The sequence below is a fragment of the Ostrinia nubilalis genome, chromosome 26 (genome assembly GCF_963855985.1).
Source record: "Ostrinia nubilalis chromosome 26, ilOstNubi1.1, whole genome shotgun sequence".
Taxonomy (NCBI): domain Eukaryota; kingdom Metazoa; phylum Arthropoda; class Insecta; order Lepidoptera; family Crambidae; genus Ostrinia; species Ostrinia nubilalis.
Genome location: NC_087113.1, coordinates 10,470,834 through 10,495,570, shown reverse-complemented (window position 1 = coordinate 10,495,570; position 24,737 = coordinate 10,470,834). Strand labels below are relative to the sequence as shown.

At 41.8% G+C, this 24,737-nt stretch overlaps 2 protein-coding genes across 2 annotated transcripts in view; one reads left to right on the top strand and one right to left on the bottom strand.

Annotated features, from left to right (window-relative positions):
- LOC135084449 (SH3 and multiple ankyrin repeat domains protein 1-like) overlaps positions 1–24,737 on the bottom strand; it is an 88,834-nt gene that overhangs the window by 20,398 nt on the left and 43,699 nt on the right. Inside the window, exons 4-11 of the mRNA XM_063979232.1 lie at positions 24,331–24,410; positions 22,158–22,248; positions 20,597–20,703; positions 13,013–13,117; positions 11,509–11,613; positions 10,181–10,294; positions 8,115–8,498; positions 6,509–6,599 (exon numbers count right to left, since the gene is read on the bottom strand). Coding sequence (XP_063835302.1) covers positions 6,509–6,599; positions 8,115–8,498; positions 10,181–10,294; positions 11,509–11,613; positions 13,013–13,117; positions 20,597–20,703; positions 22,158–22,248; positions 24,331–24,410 — 1,077 coding nt within the window. The remainder of the gene's footprint in view (positions 1–6,508; positions 6,600–8,114; positions 8,499–10,180; positions 10,295–11,508; positions 11,614–13,012; positions 13,118–20,596; positions 20,704–22,157; positions 22,249–24,330; positions 24,411–24,737) is intronic.
- Positions 782–5,611, top strand: LOC135084379 (uncharacterized). The gene is made up of 4 exons (XM_063979153.1): positions 782–880; positions 4,035–4,197; positions 4,310–4,382; positions 5,092–5,611. Exons 1-4 carry the CDS (start codon positions 782–784, stop codon positions 5,609–5,611), a joined length of 855 nt encoding a protein of 284 aa, XP_063835223.1.

Genomic DNA, 24,737 nt, shown 5'->3' with positions numbered 1-24,737 from the left:
GACACTCCGTACAAAAAAACCTACAACAAAAATCCGGTTGACTCAGCAGGACGAAATGAAAAACGCACGAAAAAAACGAAATGAACCCTCAGACGCATTCGACACTTTGACTCCAATACATAAATTGCTAAAAGTATTTCTAGCAATCAACGTCGGACGTGAAAACGGTCGTATAGTAACTTATTCTGGGTTAAAACTAAAAATAGCCATCGTAATATTTATAATCCTTGCAATCATCATAGCCGCGTTAAAATTTCTATGTCCAACCGTCGAATATATAAAAGACCATTTCGGCTTCGTCGGCATAATTCAAATATTGTACGTGTACGAAACTATACAGTACGCAGTCGATCTGTGCTACGTATGCAAGTACAGTAAACTCACAATAAAATACTTTGATTTGTACGAAAAAATCGACCAAGCTTTGGGAACGTACAATACAATCATAAAATCAAAAATAACAAAAACGACCTATAGATTATTCTCTCTTTGCTGCTTATACGTAGCAATTGATTTGTCTTCGTGGGTCTTCATCGTTAATAAAATTAACATAATGTTAAAATTTCATCCAATTGAGTACGTCATGTATTTAAAAAATACCGTTATTGCGATTGAAACGTGCGCTAATATAATACAAATTGAGTACAGACTCAAATTAATCAAAGATATACTTCGAGGACATTCCTTGAACAACAAAACAGAAGGAGTTAGTAATATTGTAAGGAAGAACAATAGTTTGAACAGAAAACTTGGTGCAAATCGAGTTGGTCCGTCAATAACTATGGTGTCCAACAATTTATGTGACGTCATCTGGTTAAAAAAATGTTATTTGGTGCTGATTGAACAAAACATCTTCATAAACAAGACATACGGCGTGAGAGTAAGTGATACAGATACTAATCCTACTAATATTATAAATGCGAATGTTTGGATGTTTGTTACTCTTTCACGCAAAACGGATTTTGATGAAACTTTACAGTATTATTGTTTATTACCCAGAATAACATATAGGCTATAAATATAAATAAATAAATATCCTTAGACATTTTTTTTACACCGCGCTTCTAGTCCCAAACTAAGCAAAGCTTGTACTATGGGTACTAGACAACGGATATAAACATACTTAAATACTTTTTTTTGTAAATACATACTTATTATACATAGAAAACACCCAGTCCAATACAAACAAATTATATTTGTTGAACATAATTATGTTCATGCACACAAATATTTGTACTGTGCGGGAATCCAACCCGCTACCTCCGGAATAGTAGTCCGTTTCGAACCACTACACCAAACGGCCGACATCATAGGCTATAAATTTATCGAACCACTACACCATAGGCTATAATTTATAACTATCTGTGACAAACTAAATTTCACGCGGGTGAAGCCGCGGGCAAAAGCTAGTTTAATATGCGTAACATAAGAGTTAGTCCGCCTATTCAAATATTTTAACTTGTATTATTAATATTATTGTTCTTACTTATCACATTATCTTCGCTTTCAGGTTATGGTGAATAACGTCATTCAACTGTGGACTATGGGTAATTACCTGCATCATATAATTCGAGTCATCAATCTAGATCGGGTTAGTATGCTCAATACTTATACAGTCCTCTCAACTTAAGCTGAGAATTGCATTTGTGTGAGTGCACACCGATAGTTTAGAGTGGCAATCGGCTTGAAGCACGGCGCGTCCCGCGCATGGTTTATTATAGCAAGCGGCCTGAAGCGCGGCGCGTCCGCCGCGTCTTTGCCAGAACGCATCCATAGGAAACTGCTCGTGTATATTTTGGAATGTCCCTTTGTAAATCGGTCACAACAAACTATACACGAATTTTGCGTACTGATCGTGTATAGTTTGTATCGTGGATGGATTCCGTCTTCGCTCCAAACTATACTACACCACTTACAGTTGACTACAGTGTGTTTAGTTGATTTGATTTAGTAAAATATGGAATTATTTTATTAGATATTATGCTCGTGCTTTGTCCTCGAGATTAGAAATAAGAACTACCTATGTAGTATCACGTACGGTGATGCCATTTTTAAATTAATTAATTATTACATAAAATATTATTATTTTACTGAATCTACATATAATAAATCTAGATTTATAGATAGATAGATAGATAGATAGATAGATAGATAGATATTTATTTGCATCACCATAATGTAACATAGGATAGATAAGGCTTAAAGCTAAATAGATCATTATGGACCCTGTCGGGCACTGCAATTAGAAGAGAGGAGGATCTACTTTTAATTTATCACAATTTGGACTACAAAAGTATTAGTCGTTAATTATTTTATTTTAATATTCATATGTATAAATAATATTATTTAAAATTATATTTTACTGTAACTTTTCTATTACAATTTATCATTAAAATACTCCTGAATTGTATAGTAACTTTTTTCTATTAGTAAGACTTTTAGTTTTTTAATAAATATTTTTTCTTTATCTTCTCCTTTTATTGAATTTGGCAGCTTATTAAATATTTTAATTGCCATTACATAAAAGAGTATTTAAGTATGTTTATATCCGTTATCTAGTACCCATAGTACAAGCTTTGCTTAGTGTAAAATGTCCAGGGATATTTATTTTTATTTATAAGCTTTTATCTCAAGAACATAATCATTTTGACATACATAATTATTCTTAATTTAAGAGTTATTGGAGAATTGATAAAATATCAGCCCCAAAACAAATATATTTTCTATGGCAGAATACAAACACCAAAAAACTCAGTTATTAATTAATATGTAATAGAAAGAGAGGTAAATAAGTCAAAATGACGAGCATGCAACTACTCGCGTATACATTGTAATCGCGAACTTATTTATTACAATACATACATGATTAGCCCGTATGCGTACTGACGATGTATATTTTGGAGGAAGATAATTGACCTAAGTCACTACAAAGTATACGCGAGCAGTACGCAGCATATGCGTACTGGTCGTGTATAGTTTGGAGGAGCTTAGTAAAAAAAGTCATATCCAAACTATACTCGATTAGTTTCACACCCTTGCGTTCTGGCTATGTATAGAATGGAAAGACGCGCGTCCGCCACGCACCGCTTCCTTGTCGCTCACATACTTCACTTCACCCCCGGTACTGGTAGCAGATACGTGTAATTTTATGTAATTGTGTTCCAAATATTAGTGAAATGGCTCCTAATGTAAGTGAATTTCCTGTACGAAATCCATTAAGCAGCCAAGTGAAAGAATTTTTATGCAAATTGAATACGTATTTTAAAGGTGTGAACGAAAAGTTTTTAGTCTGTTTTTATTTTGTAATTTTATAAAGTTTGTTTTTTTGTTGTATTTTGTAAGGCTGGCTGGACGCCCTCTCTATAAACGGTGCTCGCAGAATATCAGCGTCGAGGTACTTCGTGCCTTGGCATATGCTGAGCGAGGACCTGTTTTTATTTATTTATTTATTTAAAAGGATGTGTCAAGTGTCGTTACATCGGCCCAATTGGTAGCAAGTGTTTTATAGACTTCCTTTTAATAAAACATTAATTTTATTTGTATGTGTTTTACTAACGGTACTTTTGGCGATCACTCGCACAAATGTAATTCTCAGCTTAAGTTGATAGGACTGTACGTTGTTTGTTGGTCAGCCAAAAGACATCCACTGCTGGACAAAGGCCACCCCCAAGGTTTTCCACAAAGACCGGTTCTGCGACGCCCGCATACAGGCACCTCCCACGACCTTCACCAGATCGTCGGTCCACCTAGTGGGAGGCCTGCCCAGACTACCGTCTTCCGGCTCGTGGTCGCCACTCGAGAACTTTTCTGCCCCAGAAGCCATCAGCTCTACGAGCTTTGTGCCCCGCCCACTGCCAGTTGATTTTAGCGATTCTGCGGGCTATATCAATCATTTTGGCTCTCCTGCGGATCTCGTCATTTCTGGTTCGGTCACGCAGGGAAACTCCGAGCATAGCTCGCTCCATCGCCCTTCGGGTGACCTTGAGCCTTATGTATATTTTCCTTTTTCTTATTTTCATCTTTGATATTTGCAGGGATTGGACACACCACTATCTTACGCCATTTTCGCTTCCTCAATAACCATATTCAACTGCATCGCACCGCTTTGGAGTTTGCTCTACCGATGCGAGAAAACTTATAAGCACCGGGATGAAATCATCAGCACCGTGGACAACATTCTCATTGGGAGGAATATTAGTAAGTATACAGGCATAGCGCATATAGATCGTTTCATCCACGAAGACGCGCCCCACCATTCTTCCGCTAATATTTGAGTATTATAATCGGGACACGCTAAATCATCCATAAGTGCACACGCACACTACAATAATGCCGCTCGGATTGCTCGGATCAAACTCGCTGCACCCCGCGCGACCGAGACGGTAAATTGGTGGGGCATGTCTTCGTGGATGAAGCGATCTATAACTGTGTAGGTTCCTGCGGTAATGGAGCCTTGCTCGAGCAGTTAGCCAGTGATCAACATACACGAATTGCTTACGCAGTCGTAGTCAGGATTAATTTCACCGTGCTGCCAACCGCTCGAAGTAGTCGCAACTGCTCGAGCGGTTCTGTATCTGTATTTTGCTATGCAGTCGCAGCTTGAAACTGTCGATACTAGCTGCTTCAAGCTGTCCGTGTATGGCAGGCCTAAGGGTTGTGTTTTTATTATTTTTTATTGACGACCGGCGACTTCTACCGGCCGGACTGAAGGCTCGTGTCGTTGTTACTAATCATTCCAGCCACAGGAGGACGTCCACTGCTGAACATAAGGCCTCCCCCAATGATTTCCATATCGCTGCAAGAATTTCGTTGCGAGTCCAATGACAGTTTAACTTTACCCTGGGATAAACTTGACCTTCACTGGTTGGGGGGTTGTTATTGACGGTCAAGCTTTAGATCCTGGCTACATAGGAGATGCAGCGGTGGGATCGAGAGGTGGGAATAGTCCAGTGTTACCATACTGTATCAAAGGCCTTTCTTCTAGGCCCGTCCATGAGAAGCGACCTGTCCTCTCTCCGCGGTGTGGTCCTACCGGTTGGACTACGGGCTCGTGTCGTTGTTACTATACTGTATCAAAGCTCTCTCTCCCAGGCCCGTCCATGAGAAGCGATCTGTGCTCTCTCCGCGGCGTGGTCCAACCGGCTGGACTACGGGCTCGTGTCGTTGTTACTATACTGTATCAAGGCTCTCTCTTCCAGGCCCGTCCATGAGAAGCGACCTGTGCTCTCTCCGCGGCGTGGTCCTGGACCGGCCCGTCCGGTTCACGAACGGCGGGTCCTACCGGCTGGACTACGGGCTCGTGTCGTTGTTACTATACTGTATCAAGGCTCTCTCTTCCAGGCCCGTCCATGAGAAGCGACCTGTGCTCTCTCCGCGGCGTGGTCCTACCGGTTGGACTATGGGCTCGTGTCGTTGTTACTATACTGTATCAAAGCTCTCTCTTCCAGGCCCGTCCATGAGAAGCGACCTGTCCTCTCTCCGCGGATTGGTCCTGGACCGGCCCGTCCGGTTCACGACCGGCGGGTTCTACCGGCTGGACTACGGGCTACTCGTGACATTCGGTTCCGTCGTGTCCACGTATACTCTACTCATGTTGCAGACTTTGAAGTGATTTGATGATGTTAATGATTAGATTAAATGTGTTGAGTAGAACTAATTTCGTTTTAATTATTTGTCCGAATAAGTGTCATATTCCTAAAACTTTGAAAATAATTTCTGTGACCTCTTTTGTGAGATTTTTTTTCGGATTTTTTTAATTTTTTTAACCATAACCACAAAAATAATAATAATAATAATAAATAACTTTATTATGTCTTTAACAAAATGCTGTGTAAGGAAGAAAAAAATTAATAAAATCAACTTTTATTTATGTACACACGGCCACAATGTTAACTATCCATTTCCATTTTTGCTCTCGCTCTTATCAAATGATGATTCTTTGCGATAGTTTTGCCAAGCTCTCCCTTACACCCTGTATACAAACATTTACATCTCCATCAGCACTCTCACCAAAATTGCTTCCTACGAGAGTCGAACCTACAACCGCATTATAACAGACTAGCTTTTGCCCGCGGCTTCACCCGCGTTAAATTTAGTGCCACAGATTCGCATAAATTATAGCCTATATGTTAATCTGGGTTACAAATAATAATACTGTAAAGTTTCAACCAAATCCGTTCAGTAGTTTTTGCGTGAAAGAGTAACAAACATCCACACAATTTTTCGCCTTTATAATTAAAGCCTGGTCCGTGAGCACGTAGAATCCCGTCCAATGACCCCAAGCTGCCCATCCTTATCGCCCGCACGTAATTATGTTGCTATCGCGCTCGCACACTCACTGCGTTCGCGCGTCGCACAGTCGCGACAGCAATATAATTACGCGCGAGCGATAAGGATGGGTAGCTTGGGGTCATTGGACGGGATTCTACGTGCCCACGGACCAGGCTTTAGTAGGATATTAAGTAACGCCTGATACTATTAACCGCGTTATAACAAACAATCCACTCACGTCTCGGCATCGGAGGCGCCTCTGTATCCAGCTGCTCCGGCGACGACCGGCTTCGGACGTGCAACACTGGCACACTCGATCTGTTGTCCGTCTGTATGTAAAAATGAACTCTATTACGTATGTATTCAAGATTAGTTTTCGCTTGGCCAACAGCATTGTGCCTGGAAGAGTACAGCAGATCAGACTATACATTTCTGAGGCAATATAGCACATAGCAGCTATTACATCTGATTAAGATGCCTCAGTGTATAGCTTGACATGCTATCGTCTTTACAATGTCCAATGCAAAGTTAGATTTATTAATACTACTCCATTTTGGACCTATATCTGGGTAACCCCATAAAATTAGACGATAACAAAGACATTTTTTTCTTTTTGAGCTATAATATTCTTTACATAAAATGTATAAAATTCAACCAAAAAACTTTACAAAAAACTTCAACTTCACTTTTTGAAACAAATATTTTTACTCCAGACTGTAACCTAGATTTAAGTTACTTAAAGCCCAAAAATATTTTAGTAAAAATTATTATAACTCAAATATTTATGTTCTTAACAACCTAAAGAATCCCTTGTAAATTAACAAGACCAGTTAGTCACTGTTTTGAAACGTTAACACATTGCTTTTAGGCAAATTTGATACATCACATAATGGTAACATATGAGACAAATAAATGGTACAACCCCGTATATTTCATTTGAAATCTTAAGTAGAACCTACTTAGCGTGAATGAATGAAAAATAGCATAATAATGTATGTGATTGATGAAAAAAGAAGCTTAGGAATAAAAGGTACATATAAAATGCTAAGGTTGTCTGTTTCACACACTGCATGGATGTAGCGAGTTGTGATAACCACCACCTTGTTACAATAGCAATAAGGATGAGTTTTCGTCGTCAAATAAATTAGTTTAGTTACGATCATGATAGATTTGACGATGGAAATCATCTATAGAATGAATAATAGTTTTTGTTGGGTCTTTCAAAGGTTGTATTTTAATGATGTTTAAGGAATAATAATCGACACAGTTACAGAATGGTGTTCTTTCTTCTTATACACAAATATAATAAAACCAGTCTCTTTTTTAGTTAATGAAAAGAGACAGAACATCAGCTTTAAATGTACTCTTTTTCTGAATAAATTCATTTAAAATTGATTTTTTTTATCTGTGAATAAGAAAATAGGTTTAACAGCCTCTGCCTTCCACTCGCAAAAAAGAAAAAGAGATATTTAAACTTTTTAACCGACTTAATATTCAACGATTTAGTAATATGAGAACCAAAGGCAAAGCCAATAAGGCAGCGAGGTTCTGGAGTGGAGATTATTGTTTGTTTCCTTAATAAAGAAAAATAAAAAATAAAAATAAAATAAAATATAACGGCAAGTGCAACTGTGTACAGTCCAGTTTGTCAAAGAACGAGAGTGAATAAAGCACTACAGGGCAGGTACACCATCCTAGACTGCATCTCACTTAACACCAGGTGCGATTGCGGTCAAATACCTGTCTTGTTATGCATAAAAAAACTGTTTATCCATTCTGTATCTGTGCCCACACAATCTATAGTCTATGCCTTCAATCTGACCTTCGAAAGACCCATATCATACCTGCAACGGCGGCGGAGGCACATTAACCAGCGGGTAGCTCATCTGCAGCGCTATGGAATTCGGCTGCGGCCCCTCCAAGTCCCCATCAAGTGAATGCGACGACCGGAGCCTCTGATCTTGATACGGAGGCATGGATTGGTGCATAGGGAACGGTTTGTCGGGGAGTCTTTTGGGGGTTTTGCTGGAGGTGGGTTTGGGTTTGGCTAGGGGGTTGATGGGAGGGGATAGGGTTGATCGGCGGTCGGTTGCCCGAGGGGGGAGAGGGGGTGGGGACACGTTGTCCAGGCAGGTGGTGGGGACTAGGGGCACGGTGTGGTTGTGCGGGGAATCGTCGCTGTTCTGGCGAGCGAGCGGCGGAGCCTCTTGCGTCTTGTTCAGTCGCGCCTGGGAGATTAGCGGTTTGTAGACGCGGTAGGTTTTGTTTTAAGGTAGATACAGTATTTATACAAAGTAAATGCTTTAATAAAGGGCCCATTTCTGAGTAAAATCATAATGTCCTTGTCAATAACTAATAGGGTTCAATAATGCTCTCTAAACATACAATTTACATTAAAAACGAGTTATTTCTAATTTATGCGCCTGACACACAAGACCGGCAGCATGCTAAGAGTTGTCAGCCCACCTCAAATATTGAACGTATAATCGCGATTCACGTATACAAGGGCTTCAAAGATACAACTCGAAAATAAAAGCATCAGGACGGACCTTCACTTAAATATAATTTTTAGTAACTTCTTCTTATTACAACATAAACTAGAATATTAACAAACAGATTTTATTACGATTAAGGGCAATATTTCACCGGGACACCATGGCGGCGCAACCAGTCGCCGCTAAAGCCCGGTCCGAGAGCACGTAGAATTTTGTCCAATGACCCCAAGCTACCCATCCTTATCGCTCGCGCGTAATTATATTGCTGTCGCGACTGTGCGACTGGCACCCGCAGTGAGTGTGCGAGCGCGATAGCAACATAATTACGCGCGAGCGATAAGGATGGGTAGCTAGGGGTCATTAGACAATATTCTACGTGCTCACAGACCAGACTATACCAACAAAATGTATGCAGCTTTGCGCAACCAAACGGACACCAGGTGAGTAACTCTCTATAGAGCTGTATACATTTTGTTGGTAGCCGGCGACTGGTTGCGCCGCCATGGTGTCCAGGTGAAATATAGCCCTAAAACAACGGTAACTGCATTACCTAATCTAACCCGCCTGTCGTTTTATTATAAACTTGTACACATGCAAAGATATTGTTGCTGTCCCAAAACCCTTAGGCTGGTTTTATAGTCACGCTGACGCACGCTGACCATCAGCGCTGACAGCGGAATTGTATGAAGCGTCGGCGCCGAGCAATCAGCGTCACTCAGGAACGAAACGTTCCTGAGTGACGCTGATCGCTCGCTTTAATTACATACATATTGATCTGTCAGCGCCGACGATCAGCGTGCGATCAGCGCGACTCTAAAACCAGCCTCAAAGGCTTCCACAGACCAAACGCGGGTCAGAAGCAGTGCAGGTCAGTTGCAGCGCGGCTGAGGCACACTGAAAGCAGCGCAGTTTCAAAGCAGTTGCAACGCGGGCGGTTGTCAAAAATTTAAATATTCGAAAACCGCTTTCAACGCGCTGCTTTCAAGGTGCGGTTTTGTTCCCCAGTCGATGAGGCACCTGATGTAATGCCCTGAGTGCCCAAGCAACTGCACTCAGGAGGATTTGATGAGTGCTACTGACAACGCCACTCTTGTGGCGGAGTTTTGGGCTGACACTGTGTAGGTTTGTTGTCGACACGAAAAGAAGAAGAACGCGCTGCTACCGCCCTGCGTCCGGTGTGTCATGCTAATATGGCCGCCATAGTAATACAACAGCGCGGGCCCGCGTTCGCGCCGCTTCTGTCCCGCACCCGTGCCGCCTGGTTTGTCGTTCGGCAGTTGCAGTGCGCGCGTTCAAATTTGGTGTGACATACTTCAAAGAGTTTCTTGTATAACAACTTGCGCGGGCCCGCATTCAAACTGCGCTGCTACTGCCCCGCGTTTGGTCTGCCCAAGGCTAGTATGAACATGTAGTACCTGGCGCAAGTGGCGCAGGCTCTGGCCGGTGAGGTTGGACAGCGAGCGCGGCAGGCCGCTGAGGAAGCCCGGCGGCGCGCGCCGCCCGCCCAGCGGCGTGCCCGGCTCCAGCGGCTGCGGACAGCGACAATGAGCACCCCACGAGAATATAGCCATCCTTCACTCGATGAGCGAGAGCGATAGGGATAGAGAGATACGTAATCAAAAACCGTCCACAGCGAGGGCCACTCCCACATCCCCAGAACATCGTAACGCTCCCAATGTAACGTATACCTCTTGAAATTGAGAACAACGCAGACTAGTACTTAGTCTGTTATTCTCAGTTTCAAACGTGGATTCTTCTCATACAGAATTAGCCGGGTACTCAGCAAGAGCTACCCAATGTACCCGTCCCTCTTTCGCTAAGCGAAAGCGACAGTGACAGAGAGATACAGCGTTAGCGAATAACGTGTGAGACTTGATTACCCACGGTGGAGACGATGTATTGTCGCGATAGCGACAGTGAGCACCCAACCCCAAGACAAGATAGTATGGCCGTCCCTCTCTCAATGAGCGAGAGCGATAAGGACAGAGAGATACGTAAACAATAACGCAATGTGACGTTTTATAAGCCCGGCACCAGCGGCTGCGGACCGCAGACAATCAACACCCCAAGTCTCTGTCTCACTTAGCGAGAGCGACGAGGACAGAGGTCAAAGAGATCCGAAAATACGTTAGCGTTAGCGAATAATGTTGCCCGGCTCCAACGGCTGCGGATAGCGACAGTGAGCTGACAACCCAGGATAATATACGTCTCTGTCTCGCACAGCGAGAGCGACAGGGACAGATATACCCGAAAATACGTACTGCGCCAAAGTGAGACAAGATGTTTTATAAGCCGCGGCTGCGAACCGCAGACAATCAACAGCCCAAGTCTCTGTCTCACTTAGCGAGAGCGACGAGGACAGAGGTCAAAGAGATCCGAAAATACGTTAGCGTTAGCGAATAACGTTGCTCCCGGCTCCAGCGGCTGCGGATAGCGACAGTGAGCTGACCACATCAGGATAATATACGTCTCTGTCTCGCTGAGCGAGAGCGATAGGGACAGAGAAAAACGTAAACAGAGTTATTTGAGACAAAATGACGGCTCCAACGGTAGCGGACCGGCGACAATGAGCAACGATAGCCGAACGGTGAAGGGGTCGGACTGGACTCCTTGTCTACACATCCTTGTCTTACTTTGAGAGAGCGACAGGGACAGAGAGATACGTAAACAGAGTTAGCAAATAACGCAGTAATGTGTGACTTGATTCCCAAATAATATCTAATATAATAAAAATGAATCGCACAATGTGTTGGTACTGGGGGGTGAGGTTGGACAGCGAGCGCGGCAGGCCGCTGAGGAAGCCCGGCGGCGCGCGCCGACCGCCCAGCGGCGTGCCCGGCTCCAGCGGCTGCGGACAGCGACAGTGAGCACCCCACGAGAATATAGCCATCCTTCACTCGCTGAGCGAGAGCGATAGGGATAGAGAGATACGTAATCAAAAACCGCCCACAGCGAGGGCCACTCCCACATCCCCAGAACATCGTAACGCTCCCAATGTAACGTATACCTCTTGAAATTGAGAACAACGCAGACTAGTACTTAGTCTGTTATTCTCAGTTTCAAACGTGTATTCTTCTCATACAGAATTAGCCGGGTACTCAGCAAGAGCTACCCAATGTACCCGTCCCTCTTTCGCTAAGCGAAAGCGACAGTGACAGAGAGATACAGCGTTAGCGAATAACGTGTGAGACTTGATTACCCACGGTGGAGACGATGTATTGTCGCGATAGCGACAGTGAGCACCCAACCCCAAGACAAGATAGTATGGCCGTCCCTCTCTCAATGAGCGAGAGCGATAAGGACAGAGAGATACGTAAACAGTAAACGCAATGTGACGTTTTATAGGCCCGGCACCAGCGGCTGCGGACCGCAGACAATCAGCACCCCAAGTATCTGTCTCACTTAGCCAGAGCGACAGGGACAGAGAGGTCAGAGAGATCCGAAAATACGTTAGCTTTAGCGAATAACATTGCTCGCGCCGCGTGCCCGGCGGCGTGCCCGGCTCCAGCGGCTGCGGATAGCGACAATGAGCACCCCACCCAACGAGAATATACCCGTCCTTGTCTTACATAGCCAGAGCGACAAGGACAGAGAAGTCAGAGCGATCCGATAATAAGTTTGCGAATAACGTTGCTCGAGCCGCGTGCCCAGAGGCTGCGGATAGCGACAATCAGCACCCACCCCCAAGACAAGATAGTATGGCCGTCCCTCTCTCGCTGAGCGAGAGCCATAGGGACAAAGAGATACGTAAACAGAGTTATTTGAGACAAAATGACTCGGCTGCAAACCGCAGACAATCAACACCCCAAGTGTCTGTCTCACTTAGCGAGAGCGACAGGGACAGAGGTCAAAGAGATGAGAAAATAAGTTAGCATTAGCGAATAACATTGCTCGCGCCGCGTGCCCGGCGGCGTGCCCGGCCCCAGCGGCTGCGGACCAGCGACAGTGAGCAACCCACGGCAGTATACACGTCCTTGTCTCACTAAGCGAGAGCGTAAGGGACAGAGTTAGCGAATAACGCAGTATGTAATGCGACTTGATTACCACCAGTGGACACGAGAGTTATAGTCTCGTATCCAGCGGTTGCGGACCGGCGACAATCAGCACCCCAGGAAAATATAGCCATCCCTCTCTCACTTAGAGAGAGCGACAGGGACAGAGAGATACGTTAACAGAGTTAGCGAATAACGGAGTATTGTGTGACTTGATTCCCAAATAATATCTAATATAATAAAAATGAACCGCACAATGTGTTGGTACTGGGGGGTGAGGTTGGACAGCGAGCGCGGCAGGCCGCTGAGGAAGCCCGGCGGCGCGCGCCGCCCGCCCAGCGGCGTGCCCGGCTCCAGCGGCTGCGGATAGCGACAATGAGGACCCACCCCACGAGAATATACCCGTCCTTCACTCGATGAGCGAGAGCGATAGGGATAGAGAGATACGTAATCAAAAACCGCCCACAGCGAGGGCCACTCCCACATCCCCAGAACATCGTAACGCTCCCAATGTAACGTATACCTCTTGAAATTGAGAACAACGCAGACTAGTACTTAGTCTGTTATTCTCAGTTTCAAACGTGGATTCTTCTCATACAGAATTAGCCGGGTACTCAGCAAGAGCTACCCAATGTACCCGTCCCTCTTTCGCTAAGCGAAAGCGACAGTGACAGAGAGATACAGCGTTAGCGAATAACGTGTGAGACTTGATTACCCACGGTGGAGACGATGTATTGTCGCGATAGCGACAATCAGCACCCACCCCCAAGACAAGATTGTATGGCCGTCCCTCTCTCGCTGAGCGAGAGCCATAGGGACAGAGAGATACGTAAACAGAGTTATTTGAGACAAAATGACGTTTTATAAGCCCGGCTCCAACGGTTGCGGACCGGCGACAATGAGCAACGATAGCCGAACGGTGAAGGGATCGGACTCGACTCCTTGTCTACCCATCCTTGTCTCACTTAGCGAGAGCGACAGGGACAGAGAGATCCGATAATACGTTAGCGTTAGCGAATAACGTTGCTCCCAAGATTGGCTTGATTGCCACCAAAAGGGTGACGAGAGTTATAAAAGACTAACAGTCTCGTCTCCAGTTGCTACGGCAACCGGCGACAATGAGCACCCCACCCCACGAGAATATTCATTTCGCTGTTTCACTTAACGAAAACGACAGGGACAGAGAGATACGTAAACAGAGTTATCGAATAACGCAGTAATGTGACTTGTATACCGCCACAGTAAAGACGAGAGTTATAAGAGACCAGCCTGTTTTCACCATCAATTCCTAATTTTTAAGTGACCTCTATGGTAACACATAATAGGCGTTTTGTTGCACCTCACGACAGCATACCCGTCTCTGTCTCTCTCGAGAGCGGGGCGGTGATCATCAAGGGCCACTCCCCACGACAATCTACCCGTCCCTCTCTCGCTTAAGCTAGAGCTTAAACACAAAGCAGACGAGATGTGTTATGGGTAACCAATAGCCTTGTCTATAGCGGCTGCGGACCAGCGACAATGAGCCTCCCACCTCACGAGAATATACGTCTCTGTCTCGCTGAGCGAGAGCGATAGGGACAGAGAGATACGTAAACAGTAAATGCAACGTGAGACAAGATGTTTTATGAGCTCGTCTCCAGCAGCTATAGGCACCAGCGACAATCAGTACCCACGGGAATATACACTTCCTTGTCTCTCTTAGCGAGAGCTATAGGGACAGAGAGATACGTAAACAGTAAACGCAATGTGAGACAAGATGTTTTATGAGCTCGTCTCCAGCAGCTATGGGCACCAGCGACAATCAGCACCCACGAGAATATACACGTCCTTGTCTCTCTTATCGAGAGCGATAGGGACAGAGAGATACGTAAACAGTAAACGCAATGTGACGTTTTATAAGCCCGGCACCAGCGGCTGCGGATAGCGACAGTGAGCACCCAACGTACAGCCATCCCTCTCTCGCTGAGCGATAGCGACGGGGACAGAGAGATACGTAAACAGTAAATGCAATGTGAGACAAGATGTTTTTTAAGCCTGGCTCCAGCGGCTGCGAAACGGCGACAATGAGCTGAACACCCCACGAGAACACACGTCTTTGTCTCACTGAGCGAGAGTGATAGGGACAGATAAACCCGAAAATAAACAGCGTTAGCGAATAACACAGTAATGTGTGAATTTATAATATTAAAAATAGCCGGCTGCGAACCGGCGACAATGAGCACCCCACCCCTCGATAGTATAGCCGTCCCTCTCTCACTGAGCGAGAGCAGGGCGGTAATCATCAAGGGCCACTCCCCACGACAATGTACCCATCTACCTTTTACCTCAGCTACACTACTCACTTCGACAAAGTCTTCGAGGAAGTTAACCGAAGTTCGAAGCGAGTATCCACACTCTCATACAAACTCGCGAGGAACTCAGTTCCGCGAAGTCCATGCACTAGGTAACCCACATGGATGTTCTAGTGGCAGCTGCCATTGCAATGTGCACTTTCGCTCATTACAACAACGTTCAAATTTCTAAGGACGAATGTCTCGACGTAAACCAAAGCTTTGTGGAAAACCTTGGAGGAGGCCTTTGTCCAGCAGTGGACGTCATTTGGCTGAAACGAACGAAACCAAAGCTAGACGCTTCGTGTTCAAACTTCAAGCACGTCGAGCCCTTTGACTCGGGCGCAAAAACCGTTAACTGTGCGTGCGAAGCGTGGCGAAATTGCTCGAAGTAAGTGCGTGTCTACACTATCTACTTCGATTAACTTCATTTTATTTTATGAATTTTAATTTTTTTCAGCCAACTTAGCGAGTAGTGTAACTGAAGAAAAGAGATATGCAAAGTTTTCAATAAGTAGCACTTAGCATAAAAAAGCAGAATGAAGACGAGAAACCCTCTTCTTTCGCGCAAAGATGAGGCGCCCACGCTTCTTTCCCCACTGCATACCGGGAATAGGCTAGATGACAAAATTTCAATTATTTGTCCGTTAGACAGATAATCAGAAAATATTAGACTCATATTTTTTATTTTCTTTCATATTTAAATAATAACAGTGCTACATCGAGTTGAAATGGCGCGTTACGTCACGCTTGAGTAGATTTTTTACTGAAAAGTGACGTCACGCGACATTTCAACTCAATATAATACTGTAATTATTCGATTATGAAAAAAATTAAATAATATGTGTCCAAATTTTTTTTATTATCTGTCTGACGGACTAAATAGAATCTTAATTTTATTACCCAGTCATCATCCCTATTATTCTGCGCTACATCACATGTCCACACGTCTCCTTTCGCCTCCACTTTGCACACATATCTTTCCCGCTAAGCTATCGTCTACGCACATCTCATCTCGTCTCCTCTTTAGTGTGAATAGGGCCTAAAGTTTATTATATCCAAAACCCAGATTGCTATATTCAGATTGCTCTTATTCTGAGACAGTTCTTAAATACACAAATGCGATATGTCGCTGCAACACTTTATGCACAACATACATAAAAATATACCACCTACAAAAGAGACACAAACATTTTCATAAACCGACACAAAATATTATTGCGTTACAATTACATAACCCGTAACCACAATGAATGAGACGAAAGTTAAATTTTTAATTAATTAGTAGAAATTAAGTTAATTTTAAACTGTCTGGTTCTATGCACATTTCTTGCGTTAGATAACATTTTAAATACATACATAATTAACTTAATAATTACATACACAACGCATTTTAACTAGAACAATAATATTGAATGAGATTCCGCGTAAAATATTACACTGAAAAAACATTACAAGTACATTCTTGGAAAATCTTCAATCTATTTTCTACTTTAAAATAGGGGTATAAAATTGCAAATCGATGTGAAACGTTCGTTTCCAATAAAATATAATTTCGACTGCATAATAAATACAAATAAAATTAAAAACACAACTGTTTTTATGTGATACAGTCTTGATATAAACAATATGAACTATTTAATACTGTATAGATAAAACGTAATAGGACATAAAAATTACACAATGTTCAATTATTATGCTTAATGTTACAATTAATATAGATAAATACAAATTCACGTAATATACTACAGTACATCTAGCAATTAAATTATAACTCCTGTATGTAAAAAAATTCATCTGAAATGTCTAAATATGACCAGTAAATACATCACAATCACAAATGAATGAACATACAAGAAATATCAACCAACAAATACTTAAATACGTGTGTATGTATGTGAACATTTAGTGACTACGTCACAAGAAGCATGCACAGAGCAGACCAGCTATACAGCCTATACAATGAAAGCTGGGAGTGGGCATAGACAAGGTCACTATTCTATGATTTGGGCATAGACAAGGAATCTCTTCAGTCTTTGGTTTGACTTATGAACAGTCACTGTCACTTGCTTTTCATAAACAAAGATTCCACAGACATACTAAAACTTAGTGCGCACGCACGTGACATTGGCGAAATCGTGGTTCCCAAAAGCAAGTCATTGTTATAAAAAAGAAGGATAAAATGTCATAAAGGAAATTATTAATACTTTTCTGTTATTAACCTCTTATTTGATATTACAACAATCTTTAGAAAATAACTTATTATGGCAGAAAGCTACTAAGCAAAGAATCACAGTTTCTGTTATTTTTAAGATATTAAGAAGTTTTTTCCAACTTAAACTCTATGGTCGCTCTCAGCCTTCATTGGACAGACTTTAGTCCCTTTTCACTGGGTTAGGTTTAGGTACCAATCGAGTGGCTCGGGTTAGTTTGATGACAGACGCACTTTCGCCTCTGTGGTTGTGGCGTTGAAAATACTGTGCTAACAAAAACTTCTCGTCTACTTCTGCTAGCTAGATAGCGTTACCATAAGGAATCTTACTACATTACAATTACGCTCACCAGATAGATGGTACCACTATACAAGGTGTTAGGTAAATGGGTATATGAGCCGACACTAGCCCATGTTAACATGGGCATATAAATGGTATGGTGAAGTCAGAAAATTGATATCTTCATTTTAATTATTATAATTTTCATACAAATCGGATTTTATAAAATTTATTTTGTATGAAAATTAAAAAAATTAAATAATGATATCAAAGGACATCATCCACGTTTCATATATTTTTGGTCCAAAATCAAAAGTGCCGGCCAACAAAAAAAAGTGCTATATTCTGACAGAATACGTTTGCCTTAGCATTTGTTACTATGGCACCAAAGCCGTAGCTCCACTGTGCGTCGAGTATTTGAGATCTAAAAGTCATCGACTATTCATAAATTTTTTGTTCAAAATCAAGTGTCGGCCAATGAAAAAAAAGTGCTGTATTCTGACAGAATACGTCCGCCTTAGCATTTGTTACTATGGCACCAAAGCTGTAGCACCACTATGCGTCGAGTATTTGAGATCTAAAATTCATCGACGATTCATACATTTTTTGTTCAAAATCAAAAATGTCGGCCAATAAAAAAAAAAGTGCTGTATTCTGACAGAATATGTCCGCCTTAGCATTTGTTACTATGACACCAAAGCTGTAGCACCACTGTGCGTCGTAGTATTTGAGATCAAAGTCAGTCGTTTCATTTTTTTTTTTATTTATTTAGGAAAACAAACAACTGAACAATACATATTTTTTCTTAAGATAGTTCAATAAATATACAGACTAATTTGACAGTCAACACCGTTATCCTAGTTTAATAAAATGAACATGCAATGTACGTACCCTACAGATACTTAATAAATTACCACTACTAATAACATAAATGCGAAAGTGTCAACAAAACGCAAAGGCCACATGGAATCATGATACCTTACAGAACCAACTGTAAACGATCTGCGGCAAACAAGAGAGTACCAACACTGAATCGGACAACAACAATGAAACCCTATATAAATATATTTTTAGAACTCAAATACTACGATGCACAGTGGTGCTACAGCTTTGGTGCCATAGTAATAAATGCTAAGGCGGACGTATTCTATCAGAATACAGCACTTTTATTTTTTGGCCGGCACTTTTGATTTTGGACCAAAATGGATGATGTCGTTTCTGACTTCACCATACCATTTATATGCCCATGTTAACATGGGCTAGCGTCGGCTCATATACCAATTTACCTAACACCCTGTAGACTAATGTCCTGTCACTTGCTTATGACTGGCATTTGCTTGCAATCACCATGTTGGCGCCATTATCAAGTAAGATCCTATCATATCACTTGCCAGTGGCGCTAACTGGTAGTCGTAATCTTCGCTTTTTCGCCTCATGGCGCAAATACACAGCGGGGAATTGGCCAACACGTAATAGTGTGAACACCATCTCGGTTACTTTCTCCTTTCCCATCGCGTGCGTCGCCCATACTTCGCCGTGCGGGCAAGCGCTTCAACTTGGACAATTTTCTGCATAGTGTACTTGCGCCATTAAAAAATATATCAAATCAAAATAAAAATTAATTTTCAACGCCACAACAATGCAGTATTACTTCGCAACTAGATATAAAACCAAAAATTGTGTTGTACAAACTAAAACGCAACATAGTAAACTGTCGTCGCAAACAAAACACAACGTGAGTGATGGAATGATTAACATAAAATGTATGCGTTACTGTGTACATCTGGATACAGTGCCCAGTATGTGTATTATATGGTAGAAAGAGACAACTGAGTGTTGTCTCGTTCACCCATACAGCACTATTAGAGAAATAGTATAACATCTTATGATGCCAATACAAATATTACGCTGCGTATGTGCTGTATGAATCCAGGTGAAGAAGTTTAGGTCTAAGTAGTCAAGTAACGACAAATTAATTCCAAATACGTTGACATACGGTGCATATTAATTGTATTTGAAGGTGTATGCGTAAACGGTGTGTTTGCATAAATAAAATATTTGTATTTGTATTTGTATTTGTATTTGTATTTGTATATTTCATGAACTGTGATCGAACAGTCAATTTGCTCTAAAATGAGTCATGCCAGTTTTCACCATCAATCCCTAATTTTTAAGTGACCCCTATGAAAGAAAGAAAGAAAGAAAGAAAAACATTTATTTAACAATTTAGGTAACACATAACAGGAATTTTGTTTTCATAGGTGTCACTTAAAAATTAGGGATTGATGGTGAAAACGGGGGCATACGTATCTGAGGTATGGAAGCGGCACGGGAGGGATGACATTGACATATTATGACGTGACAGATCATACAAATCTGAAGCATATCTGAAGTCACGCTGACTTTAGACGTCACAAATATATTCCCGTGTCGCTCCCATACCTTAGGCCTCAGCCTCGAATTTAGCGGGCAGCGGGGTGGCGGCGGTAGCGGCGCGGGAGCGGCAGGATCTTATGCGTAAAATCAAATAGACCGGTTCTCGAAAACAGCGGCGCGGGAGCGGGCAACGAGCGGGCAGCGCACTCCTTCTTTTGCCCACAATAAATCGAGCGTTAGGAATAAATTTGAATCGAAATAAAATTGTCGCCGTTGTTCAGACATTTCGTTTGCGAATAAAAACAAATATCTCGACAACACAACCCCGAACACAACACTTCGCCGCTAAAGCGCCGCGCGAGCTGCCCGCTTGTTTCGAGAACGGGTCTGCGTTGCCCGCCCCGCTCCCGCGCCGCCGCCGCTCCCGCGCCGCTTCCCGCTAAATTCGAGGCTGAGGCCTCAGGCACTGGCTCAGTTAAGCGCTTGACCTTATACTGCACCGTTTTGATGAAATATAGACCTTATCATCACTATAATCGCACCATATTTGCTTAAGCCACTCAACTCTTTCACCTGGAACAGCGTATGCGCAGCGTAAAGTAAAATCGCTCTTAACACACAAGCAATAGAGTGCACGTCACCTGTCCCGTGATGATGGAGTCGATCTCCCGTTGCAGCTTGGAACAGCGTAGCTCGGCCGACTCTAGTTGCGCTTGCTTACGAACGTCTGGAACCTTCGACAGCTCCTCTGGAAAAATATCATGAGAACATATTAATGTAACTCTATCCACATTGGAAAATATGCTTTTAGAATAGAATAGAATAGAATTTCTTTATTGCGGTAAATGTGGTACCAAAATAGTGATAAACAATGAATGTCCGTTTCACACATCTAACCAACGACAATTATTGGCATGCAACATACAGTGAAACAGAAAGCACACAATTATGTCCAAATAAATAAGTCACTAAGACTAAAGGATTTAAAGGATCTAAACTTATAAAGTACCCAAAACTTAGATCTGAAATGCGAATTTAGCGATAATCGCCAAAAAAAAAACACGAATAAAGAAGAAACAATAGACTGAACAGTGCCAAATTGTCGCATTTGCAAATAAATAATTAGACTAAGAGCTAGTGAACGCCAGACCTACGTCATTTTATAAAAGCTGAAAGTTTGTCAGTGTATGCTCCCAATATAGGATATAATGTTGGTGAATTATGAAGTTTGGGTCGTGGTGGCTTTGGGAGCTACCCTAAAAAAACTGTCTTTCAAGGAGTTGGAACTGTCAAAACTGTCGGGCTGTTGGGGAAAATACTTCTAATTATTGTCCAAATATTATACATAAAAATCAGATTTAATGGTATAACGTTAGTAGAATTACAGTCTTTTGAATATACAGAAAAAGCCACCGTAAAAGTTAGACTTACGTTATACTATAAAATCTGATTTTTATGTATAATATTTGGGCAATAATTAGAAGTATTTTCCCCAACAGCCAGACAGTTTTGACAGTTCCAACTTCTTGCCAGACAGTTTTTTTAGGGTAGCTCCCAAAGCCACCACGACCCAAACTTCATCTTTCACCAACATTATATCCTATATTGGGAGCATACGCTGACAAACTTTCAGCTTTTATAAAATGACGTAGGTCTGGCGTTCACTAGCTCTTAGTCTAAATTCTATTCTATTGCTATGCCTATTTGGAATGGGAGCCCACTCTATAAAATGTCATGAACTCATAACACATGGTGACGGAGGCCACGACACTGGTTTTCAGTGTGTCCCATGCCGATGCCATCTGAATTGATATAGAAATGAATATGATAAAACGAAATAGAAATTAAATGGAAATAAAATGGGAATGCAATGGAGTGAAATGTAATTGAAATGTAACTAAAATGTAAATGAAATGTAAATGAAATGTAACTGAAATGTAACTGAAATGTAAATGAAATGTAACTGAAATGTAAATGAAATGTAACTGAAATGTGAATTAAATGTAAATGAAATGCAAATGAAATGTAACTAAAATGTAACTAAAATGTAAATGAAATGTAACTGATATGTAAATGAAATGTAACTAATATGTAAATGAAATGTAAATGAAATGGAAATGTAAGGAAATGAAATGACATGGAAATGGAAAGGGGAATATAATCCTATTTTGAAACCAGTGTTAAGATTTGTAATGTACTCACGGCGCAGGTCGCGAATGTACTTGAGCTCCTGTTCCAGCATCAGGCGCACCGTGCGGGCTTTAGCTGCCTCTAGCTGCCGCTGCTTCTCCGGCTGTAGGCGAATAATACATTAAGTGAGTAAAGAATAAAGACCAAAATCCAATTAATAATATAGGAGATTTCCCCGATGTGCACCCAGTTTTACCGCACCTAAACTATTCGCATTCTTTGAGCTAATTATCTCTAAGGTGCGTTTGATGAAGTCGGTTAAAATGGGTGCGCTTCGATGTATACATTTGCTTTACTTGCTTACTTCGATGATGCTCAAAATGTGTGGAAAAACATACATTATCGGGTCATTTTGTTCCTTTAATTTACCAGTGGAGTATTTAGCCTACTTTCCACACGCTGGCAAAACGAGTTGGAGAATAGGTAGGCCTGATGTTCGCATTTTTGCTCGTAAGCTGCCTTTGCGACATCCACGGGAATAGTTACACCTACATTTTTTTGCATTTCTTACGAAGCTATCAAAACCGCGGGCATAATGCTTGACTATAAACCAGCGTGTCATCAACCAAAGCACGAGTAAATCTAGCCGACCGGAACCTTCGCGCGATCAGCTGAGCACACATCGTTGAGGTCGGCGTATGACATTCCTACGCGGCGCACGTCACTAGTAACTTAACTACGGTTACGTATATATGAAGTAAGTGAGTTAGTAGAATATTATTATAAAAACGTATTCTTATAAAAACTTACAGTGCTAAGTACAACAATGTTGGATCTTAAGATAATTAATCTAAATTATCCATGAGTGCACATGCACACTACAATAATAACGCTTGGATTGCTCGGATCACACTCCCCGCACCCCGCGCTTCCCTCAACCAAAAATTTTTGGGGCGCGTCTTCGTGGATGAAACAATCTATACCTAATTATAATGGTAGAGAGCCCATATTGGCATTTTACCGCAACGCAGAAGCATGTGGAGTTTTGATTCGAAAATTTTGAATTAGTTTAATGCAGACACTGGTGGTTGATTAAACAAAATATTGGCAATAATAATGATATTGTTTACATCATCATCTCAGCCATAGGACGTTCCACTGCTGAACATAGGCCTCCCCCAATACTTTCCATGGTGCCTGGTTGGTAGCGGCCTGCGACCAGCGCCTTCCTGCAACCTTCACGATGTTGTCGGTCCACTTTGTGGGTGGTACCGGAAAACGCTGCGTGGGGTATTATTTTGGTGAAGTAGAAATACATGTTGTTATCCAATTCTATCAATTCTCAAGTTTATAGGAAGCTACACGAATCCCGAGTGTTTAGGCTTCTAGACTGACCCCATGCGCCAACGCATGCAAAGTTTACATATGCCACAAGAAAAGTAATAAATAGTTACGTAGTTTTACTAGAACGTGTGCTGTGTTGTGACGTAGATATGATCAAACGGCAAGTGTGTTTACTCAGCTCTTATGCAAGATTGTTTGCATTTAACTGCTGCAATAAATACACTTCTGGCTGGTTGTAATTTTGTATTTTTGATGCATCAAAGGCTTGGAAGTCTTTCAAATCAACCAGTAAAACATTGATGTCATATATCGTTATTTTATATCGGTATTTAATTAGTTATTCTAAGCGCGTATCCAAACGCAACTAGTTTCAAAGCATGATTCAGAATGTGTATCCGAGATTCCTTCTTCTTGATTCGCAAGGCAAAATGGCGATAGGCAATCTTGTAACTGATTTGTATTTTTTTATATTCAAGGATATTAGGGGTCAGTTTCACTAGTACTTGATGTCCACTGCTGCATATTGGGATCTTACCTGTCAGTTAAACTACAACTTTTATCAGTTTCGGATATAAATATCTAGCAGACAGTAACCAGAATGTCTTTATTTGACAAAATTAAATACGTAACTTTATAAACCATCTGAAACTTTATAAAGAACTGTGTTTAATTAGTGAAACTGGCCCTAACTAGGAAACATTCACTATAAAACATCCGTAAATAGCTGTAAATCAATATAAAAACATGTCAATCATTAGGTCGTTCTAAAATTTGATCTAAAAAGCCCACCCACTTGTCTACATTAGACTAAAGACTATTTTGGGAGAAATCATCTACCATGAATAACAAACGATCCCCAAAGAATACAAAACGAAGGTGTTAATTAATATTTAATACTTACGTTGACAGGCACGGGAGCTGTGATGGGTGTTTTATGGCGGGACGCATTCTGTTGCACCGTCAGCACGGTCACGGGGTTAGCTGAAACGTACAGACAAACAATCAGTTTGAATGGGAAAACATTTACTGATCAGTTATGGAGCTGATGTCTCGAGAATATTAATTTAAGTTATGAATCACCAAAGACATTTTACAGATCGGTTATCTGGACCAATTGATCAATTGGAAAAACCCCGTCGCAGGGACAAATCTATTGAAATATGATTTAACCATTTCATAATTAACAGTTCAAATACTTGTAGATGTTTGAAATAGTCAAAATATAATATTACCAAGAAAACAGTCAGCGTCGCCGTCAAATAGTTCGTGACACCCAAAGTAGCCAAAAAGTTCGCAACACGTCTTTGT